This window comes from Aptenodytes forsteri, unplaced genomic scaffold (assembly GCF_000699145.1).
Source record: "Aptenodytes forsteri isolate BGI_AS27 unplaced genomic scaffold, ASM69914v1 Scaffold164, whole genome shotgun sequence".
NCBI lineage: Eukaryota > Metazoa > Chordata > Aves > Sphenisciformes > Spheniscidae > Aptenodytes > Aptenodytes forsteri.
In genome coordinates, this window is record NW_008795527.1 from 5,659,793 (window position 1) to 5,668,735 (window position 8,943).

At 41.0% G+C, this 8,943-nt stretch overlaps 1 protein-coding gene across 1 annotated transcript in view; it reads right to left on the minus strand.

Annotated features, from left to right (window-relative positions):
• Window positions 1-8,943, minus strand: part of BZW2 (basic leucine zipper and W2 domains 2) — a 38,874-nt gene that overhangs the window by 6,261 nt on the left and 23,670 nt on the right. The window contains exons 7-9 of the mRNA XM_019472799.1: window positions 7,883-8,053; window positions 7,139-7,285; window positions 2,695-2,833 (exon numbers count right to left, since the gene is read on the minus strand). Of these exons, the coding sequence (XP_019328344.1) occupies window positions 2,695-2,833; window positions 7,139-7,285; window positions 7,883-8,053 (457 nt within the window). The remainder of the gene's footprint in view (window positions 1-2,694; window positions 2,834-7,138; window positions 7,286-7,882; window positions 8,054-8,943) is intronic.

The window sequence follows — 8,943 nt, forward strand, 5'->3', positions numbered from 1 at the left end:
AATAATAATAAATAATAATAATAATAATAATAATAATAATAATAATAATAATAATGTCAACAAGCTTTAACTGACTACAGAACTGCTCTTTCAGATTATACCTACAAGCTGGTAAGAAGCTGCTGCCACGTAAGGGAAAACAGGGCTTCGGCTTTCACTGGGGGCAAAGTGGATATTCCTCCTTGTTTAGAGACAGAATAAAAAAAAAAAACCACAACACAGGCTTTCAAGACCTTCTAGGTGCTAGTGAGCCCCACTGTTCCTGTTAATATGTTTAGGTATTTCCAGGTAATTCCTAGGAAAGTAATCCAAGGGCTATTTTATGATGGACATGTGGGAAGGATTTAAATACAAGATGTTGGACATGATGAGAGTAGTCATACAACTAAATTTGTCAAAGCATGAGTGGCATTTGGTGCCTATCATCACTGATGACTATCTTCATGCCCAGGAAGTACTCCCTCGTAATGAGTAATAAGCAATAAACCGTCCACATTCATGCAGATAGATAGCTGCATTTCTGTCTGCCCATCCAGAGATACTTCAGATGCCTTTATTTGTCACTAGAAAGAGTTCATTAGGTACCCTGAAACCTCTCCAGATCCTGTGCAGGTTACACTTGAAGCACAACAGAAAAGGGAAACATGGGCATCTGCTGTTCGCTCACCGCCAACATAGCCAGTAATAGCTTTTGGGGGCTGTTTTCCTTGACTATGAGGAAACAGAAGATATGCTGTCATCAGCAACTTATCTACAATAAAGTGTATGTCTCTAAAAAGACTTGATGGCTTGCTTCTAGTGGATAGGTATGAACTGGGGAGAAGGAGAGGGTGAGATCTACCAGTACTGAAACGAAGTAGAGGCAGGCAGCATGGCTCTGGACAAGCCAAAGCCATGAGCCGTTAAAGCTCGATAACATCATGTAAGAGAAACGGGAATTGGAGGACTAGCGCTCCCAGAATCTTCCCTGGTTAACGCAGTAGCATGTCCTCACCTAATGGACACTGTTTAACTCCAAATCTGCCTTAAATAGATGGAGCTGATGACTTCCTTACTGCGCCCAGCACTCAGAAGGGCCCTGCGGCTAGTGGCTGCAAAGTCAGGCAAGCAGTTGCTAGTAGGCAGCAGTTAATCTGCCAAACAGAGCAGATCCAGCTTCAGCCTAAATGAGGCCAGGAAGGGCTGGCAGCTGTGCTGCCACTTGACTGCATCAGATGGCAGAGAGGCAGGTGCTCCAACACGCCTGCCCAAGATATTCCAGGCAGAAATACTGGCATGGCGAGTATTGCACATGCTGGACACGCTGAGCTCACGGCTTCCACCGACAGGCCACACAGTAGCTCCAAACACTCTTCTAGACATCATGCAAATCCTAAACAATATCATGGCACCTGTAGTGCTGAGGCTAAAGTCTTCTCACCCTTCCTAACAAGCCTGCCCAAGCACATCTCCAGAGTCAGAACAAGAGCATGCGGGGTGAGCGGAGTAGATGGGAACTGGTTCTTGGAGCATGTTAAGTTTAATGTACAATTTAGTGATTTATTTTCTTTTTCTTAAATACTTTGGAACATCAGGGTTGTTCTTGCAGGCTAACGCAGTAAAGAATTTACAAAAATTTTTAACAGAATCCTACACTAGACCACGGTTTAACCATCACTTATAGTCTGAGTACACAGCAACTACGACGCTCATTCACCACATTCGAAGTGAATTTTCTTTTCCAAAGAAAACTGAATAAAGTGCTTGCTGCAGGTTGCAGTTTCAAGTTTGTCCTCAGTCATTAACAGTGTTTACAAACTGTAGAATTTAAGGGCAGAGGGACAAGGTGTATTGCTTTTTCATTTGATCATTGAGGCCACGCTGTATTGACACAAGGATGGAAATAAATCCACATGATTCACTTACTTCTGCCTTCTGAAGCCATGAAATTATTTTAACAGTCTGAACTTGTTTGCCTTGCACATGTACCTGCACACAACAGGGTGAATAAAGATCAACACCGGGTTTCTACTCCTGCTGATTTTTCTCATTCAACTATTTATAGCAAGAATGTCAGAACAAACTGTTTGGCACCCACCCATCACATGCAGTTCAAGACCATCAGTCTCTATGACAACCCAATCAGAATAAACTTGCAAAGAAGTCAGCTTCACAATAAAAAATAAATTCTTCAAACTATGGCACCTGCAAGAAATTGGCAGGGAAAGGAAAAGGGAACGAAGAATAAGGAAAGCTTCTTCTGGCACGGAGGGAGTAATAAAAAAAAAAAACACCAAAAAAACCCCACAACCCTGAAAAATCTTCCTGCCAAGAGGGTTTGCACTTTCAAGGTTTCTTAAAACCAAGCTCTAATCTACTTTTTAAATCTGCCAGGAATTTATAGAAATGTCTTCCTAGAACCGGTTTTATACAAGAACTAAACTGCACTTGAACAGACTGTGGACAGTGCTTGGATCCTGCTCATGCTTCTTGACTATGGGATAAACACAACAGAGAGAGAAGGGTGTGTTTTGGCTTTTCCTGCTGCCACGTGCTCCTTTGAACTATCAAAGCATGAGGTATTTCAGAGTTCAACTCCAACGCAACCTTCTCATATGCAATACCTGGAGAATGTCTGTTTCCTATTACATCGTAGGTGAGTAGTTGGCATAGAGAATCCACACAGAGCGTGCAACAGTGGATATAGACTTTTACCTTTATAAAAGAGTACCACTATCTTCTGAAAGGCTTTCATGAAGTGGATGTTGTCATAACAGTACTCCTGCACCTTCTGGAGAAGAATCAACTCTGACTGGCCTTGAGTGCTGAACACAGCAAGCAGGGGGGCATATTGCTGAAAGGAAGAGAGAGTAAAAACAAAATGCATGTCAGTATACTGAACATAAAAATAAACAATTTTTTTTAATGTATGCATCACGAACTTCATCCCTGAAAATCTGTTTTACTGAAACCTCAGATTTACTTGCCAATTGCATTTACTTAAACACATACAATGTATATACATAAATATCCATGAGCTTCTGTAACATGTGCTGCATGCTATGAGCTAAAATTTAGTACCACTTATGGATACTGAGTTTTGTAAAATCAATTTATAAAGTCCGCATCTTGGAGTACTGCTGTTCGTACGTTTCACAAGGTAGCATGCTGCTGATTCAGGAGTGATGTTTTATTGATGTCCGTAATGAAAGACATCCAAAGACGAAGCACATAAAAATACAAATCTGTAGTTTCACAGGGATTTCAGAAGTCCCAGGAAATTGAATTAAATTATTCCAGGTTAACTGTGATCAAATGTCATTATTTTTTCTCATTATCACCATCAGAGTATCATGACAACCTTTGCTTTGATAAACAGCAATGTTTTCAAAGCACAGCATTAACTGCTAACTTTATTCTGACAACACAATAGCATTTCATTGTCTTTTCCTGGAGTTTATTAATATAATAAAAGATAAAGCAAAAACTTTTTTGTTATGAATCTTTTTTCTCTGATTTCAGATCTTAAAATAAAAAAAAATACATCAAAGGACCATATCCTGTTCACTCTTTCCTTAAAAACTACAGTGTTTATATCCATACCTCTCCAATTTCCTTTCCTCTTAGCTTGTAGTGAGTCTAGCTAAGACTGCAATCTTAAATCTAAGGTAATATTGATAGCATTTTTCAGAGCTTAAGGAAGATTAATTACCCTTAATCTTCAGAGCCCCTGGACAAATATACATCAAGGTTACTATTTAAATTGTTCTTGCACTGCTCAGCTCAGCCTTTCTTCATCGTTTTCAGTAGCACTGTCAGTTCGGCATTTTTCAGCTGGATTTGCAGTGGCCTGATATCGCAGAGTTCTGGTCTATGCGAGCAGGGCTGCTGCTGGATGCGGTCAGGTAACAAACCACCTATCACTAGCAGCACGGATGGACACGTTCGGAAGTACATACACTTCAGGACTTATTTACAAGGGGCTAAATCCTGAGGGTTTTACTCAACATGATCCACAGGAAAAAAAAAAAACAACTATTAAAACACATGAAAATTGACTAAAATATGAAAAGTTGGTCCAGAATGTCTTTTGCAAAATAATTATCAGCTATTAATTTAAAGACAGAGAAAGCAAGAAATCACACAGCAACTGTAACAAGAGCAGCTAGGCAGGCAGGCAGTATTACTACTCTTGAAAGAAACTTCCTTACAAAGTAACTATGAGAAATTACTAGATGTAGCTAACACCAGAGGTTGAGTTTTTCCACTTCTGGCAGGTATAGCCACATCTTTAGAAACAACGTTACTGTTTTGGTAAAAGCAGTGCAAAACTTGTGCAGGCTTTGGGTAACAAGACTCCCTCTTTTTACCCTTTTGCCCCTTGAAGCATCCAGCTGATATCTAGGCACGTTGCAGGGAGGCAGGGCAATATACATTGCAGTTCATTTATTTAACAGCATCAGCAGAATACACTCCCATCCCCAGATTTGTGAAGTGCTGCTGTCTATAAATGTTAAGTAATTTATAAAATAAATCCTATTTTTTCACTTTAGAAGTAAGATACCTTCATTTTGCCACGTCTGACTGACTCCCTTCACATTCCTCTCTCACTCCTCAACTGGTACAGACTTGCAACTGTAAGTTTCACAAGTGTCTAACTGACTAAGCAACCATAAAATTAGCTTCCTCTCACTGCCGGCTGAGCTCAGTGGCATTATTTTCCATTTGCCTCAGGTTAGGTAGCAGCGGATCAGCAGCTGCAGTGTCATGAAGCTCACACCACAGCCTCGCCTGCAGTGCGAATTCTCTGGAAGACTCTCCCCACCCACGGGGAATGTCTCTTCTCTGCACTGGAGGTGGCCTAGGGGCCAAGCCCCAGTGTCATAGTGAGGTTACTGGGATGATGAAGAGCTTATCCTATAAGATTCAGGGTTTAACAGCTTGCCCTGTCTCCTCCTGAGTTCAGCTCCTGCCGGTCCTGCCATGCGGATGGCACACGTAGCATTTACTGGTCCATGGCTGCCCACCACCTCCATTAGGAAGCCACCCATCCAGTAAAGCTTGTTAAGAACTGTAAACTAGGTCAATATTCTGTGCCTTGACACGTCTTTTCAGGGGTCCCTTGTATATGGCTTACTAAAAGAAATCCAATAAATTCAAGAGACTGGTACCCAGATGTGAAAGCTTTGGGAACTGTGCTTTGTGAAAGTTATCTGTCAGGTACAGTCATACAAGAATAAATCCCACCACCTGGCATGTCCCATGTCAAGTATGTATTTATACGCACCCTGACTCATGCCACCAGGGCAAAACTACTCCATGACTGTTTCAGGGCACGTCGACACACAGGAGGGCACAGGAACTAGGCTCTGTGTCACGCTAACAGCGTTAATCTGATTTCTGCAGTTGGCTCACACATTGCGTCAGCTAAAAGCCCAAAGAGAGGAATCCAAGATCTGTCTCTACCTATCCATAGAGGAAGAATGTGAAACAAATGCTGTTCATTTTTGAACACTGAAAAGTAAAGAAGCAGCTAGGAAAGTCTAAATTTCTATTTCTATTGCTTCTGTTAAAATCTTTCCTGCAAGTGCAAATAGTAAATACCCCATACAAATTTGTCCTCTGTTTTTAGACAGTGGATGTGGCTAGAAAGATGCCTATCTTATATAGGCAAGATGCCTTACCTAATTTAGTGGGGTGGCATACATAGCTGATGGCTTGGGTCAGTGAGATGCACAGGACTAAGCATCCAGTCAACAATATTTGTACAAAGCCAGCTATGTTTCTCTTTTCCCAATGTTCAAATATTCCAAAAAGTGTTTGTTAATTTGCCCTGCAGTACTAGACAATAAATTTCAATGGATACTCTGTTACAACTCAAAGAGATATGATCAATTTTTACATCAAAAGAACAAGAAAAACTGTCTCTCCTCCTTCTGGAAACTATCTCGTCTTCCTACTGCTATTTGGGTCACTTGAGAAGACTTTAAGGCATTCAATTTTACCATCAAAGACTACACTAGATCCCAAGCGACTACATTTCTAGGATGACTGATTGGGAAACCAAATTCAGATGAAAGGACAGAAGCAGTAGGAGCTAAACCAGCGTGGGAACTCCCAAGTATGGAGAGGCATCCAATATGAAGAAGAAAGGAATTCAGATCAAGCTTAAGATCTATTTTACCATCAAGAATACAGTACAGATTACTTCTGTCCTAGGACAAATCTTCGCAGCCCTGGCTATGACTGAGTATTCTTTTGCTCATGGTTTACCAGCTTAAAAGGACTAATTCTGCTGAAAAGCCTCTCTGCCTCTGTTCTCAGTTCAAGTGTCTTGCACTGCACAATTCCTTCATACTTAGATGAGGAATACCAACCATAGCAATGACTCCGACACCTCTGCATTGTTTTTAGGTTTTGAGTTTTTCTTCCGCTCCAAGGTCATAAGAGTTTTTGTACCAACATGCAATTGTGATACTGCAATCTGTCATCACTTAGCAAATTACACCCCGTCTTTCTATGCATTCAGTTCTCTCATCCACCAGGACAGTACCTGAATCAGAGAGTAAACACACTTACAGTGCACGTGCTCTCAAGCCAGCTCCTGGCTTATTAGTTGACAAGTCGCTGAGTATGCAGCTCCCACAGTCAACATCGGCGACAACCTTTTCACAGATTCTGAGCTCAGCAGTCCTGCTTGGATCTAACCAGCTCTGTGCAAAGCCAGCACAGGTGCCACCTCACCATGGTCCCAAAACTTCTTTGCTTCTGGCAAAGACATTGCAAAGGCAGTTCCTGCAGGCCTACTAGTCACGTCTGAGCAGAGCTGAGTCTCAGCATTTGCTTAGCATTGTCTCCAAGGCAAGGAGCCTCTCAGGATCCAGCGCACTGAGAAAGCACAGCGCAGAGGTGCTCGGGCTATGACCACCTCCGTTTGCCCTGGTTCTCTGCACTGTATGCCTCAGGGCATTCAATAATCTGAACTACCTCAATTTTGCATTTGACTAAAGAAGAAGGGACTATACACAATGCTTGGTGTGCTCAGTGTCAGCCCTCAAAACTCTAAATCTCCTGGATTTAAACAGGTAAAAACTTGACAGCTGTAGAATGTATGCTCTTAATTCACAGCAGCCCTTCCCCCCTTCACCCATGCACGCACCTTTAGATGTTTGAGGGCTTGCTCTGCAACCAGCTCTTCTTTCTTGTTCCATTCCACAGCATTCATGACACAGGTCCACAGGAGACCGATCACTGCTGGCTCTGGCAGCTCATTTCTTTTCATTTCCTCTTTTACATAAAGCACTACCTGGAGCAGGAAATAAACTGCTGTCTTAAGTAACATTTCCAATCAACCAGAAACGATGCTGACTTACCAAATACTTGCAGTCATTTACAAATAACACCACGGTATAGAAGTAATAAGAAACAAAATTACAACAAGAATAATAAAAAGGAAGCATTTAGCATGTTTTTATTTAGCAACATTACTATTACTTGACAAGTTTTGTCCCTCCCCTCCAACCTAACAGTTAATGCGATTAAATGAAATACATTCTCATCAAGTATAACTGAACAAAAAAACCCCAAACCCCGTAGTCAGCTGCACTTGCAAATCCAGAGGATGTTTTGTTGCTTTAGTCTTAAGCACAGAGTGAACTGATGAATAAATTAAAATAATTTGAAAAAAAAAACCCCACCCCGTAGTCAGCTGCACTTGCAAATCCAGAGGATGTTTTGTTGCTTTAGTCTTAAGCACAGAGTGAACTGATGAATAAATTAAAATAATTTGAAAAAAGACAGATGAAATCTATGAGGTGCTCCTATCTGCTCCTCTGTACCTACTGTTGATTTACGTCTTTGACTATTATTATATAAACAGAAGTTGTAAAAAACCACTCTTTACCTCTTTAATTGGGCATTCCTGAGAGAGACGTTCTTGTAGCTCTTTTTGAAGTTCTTTACGAGTCCCCAGTGACTGCTGAACTCTAAGGAAATCTGAGAGCTCTTTTAGACCTGCTTCAGTAAAATACTTGGCAAAATGGTCCACATTCTGCCGGTTGGCTGGAAATAGTTCCTAAAAAGACAGGAATGCTCTCCGTTAAATAAATAACCAACTATGACCCTTGACAGAATGGAAGGAACATTTTTTAAGAATGAACAGTGGGAATCACCTGGTACTGCACTTAAAAAAAAGTCAGTGTTTGTATTAACACTGGAAAAGTCAACACTTCATTCATGATGTTGTGTTTTGTTATAGCGGAGGGAAAAATGATGGTCAGTTACGCAAAAAACCTAAGACCCTCTCCACACGAAGTGCATGTACTTATGAATAGCTGTGAGCTTAAGATGTCGCTCAAAACAGTCCTCAGAGAAACTATACCTTTTCCAGACTCTAAAGAGTCTTGTAGGGAAAGTACAAAGGAATAGATGGTAAAGCCGTTATATGCAAAGCACATTTACCATGTCCTCCCAGTGCGTCCACACATTTACCTCTTAAGAAAAATACACTTAGCAATACATATATGGCCCAGGCACCCTGGCCTGATGTCGCTACTCTGCTGAGCAATGATTACCACTAATGCATCATTTAACAAAAATCACAAAATCCACTTTGTACTGTTAACATTAACTCCTGTAGGCATTTCTAATTGAAAGAAACTGTCAATCTATGATTTATGAAAGTCCAGCTACTTAGAAAAGTTAAAATTATTCTTAAAAATTGCTACAGCAAATGACCCATCTTGGCAAGGATTCAATGGCATTTGCTTACCATCCAGTTCTTGGTGTCTAACAACCATTTGCGGGATGGATAGCACTTTTTTTTTTTCCACAAAAAAGCTAGAGACCCTCAATCTGTTTACTTACTGAAAATGAGACTAAGAAGAAACTATCATGAAGGCATCTATTACAACCCCATGCAGCGCTACAGGCTTGGGGAAGAGTGGCTGGGAAGAAGCCCGGCGG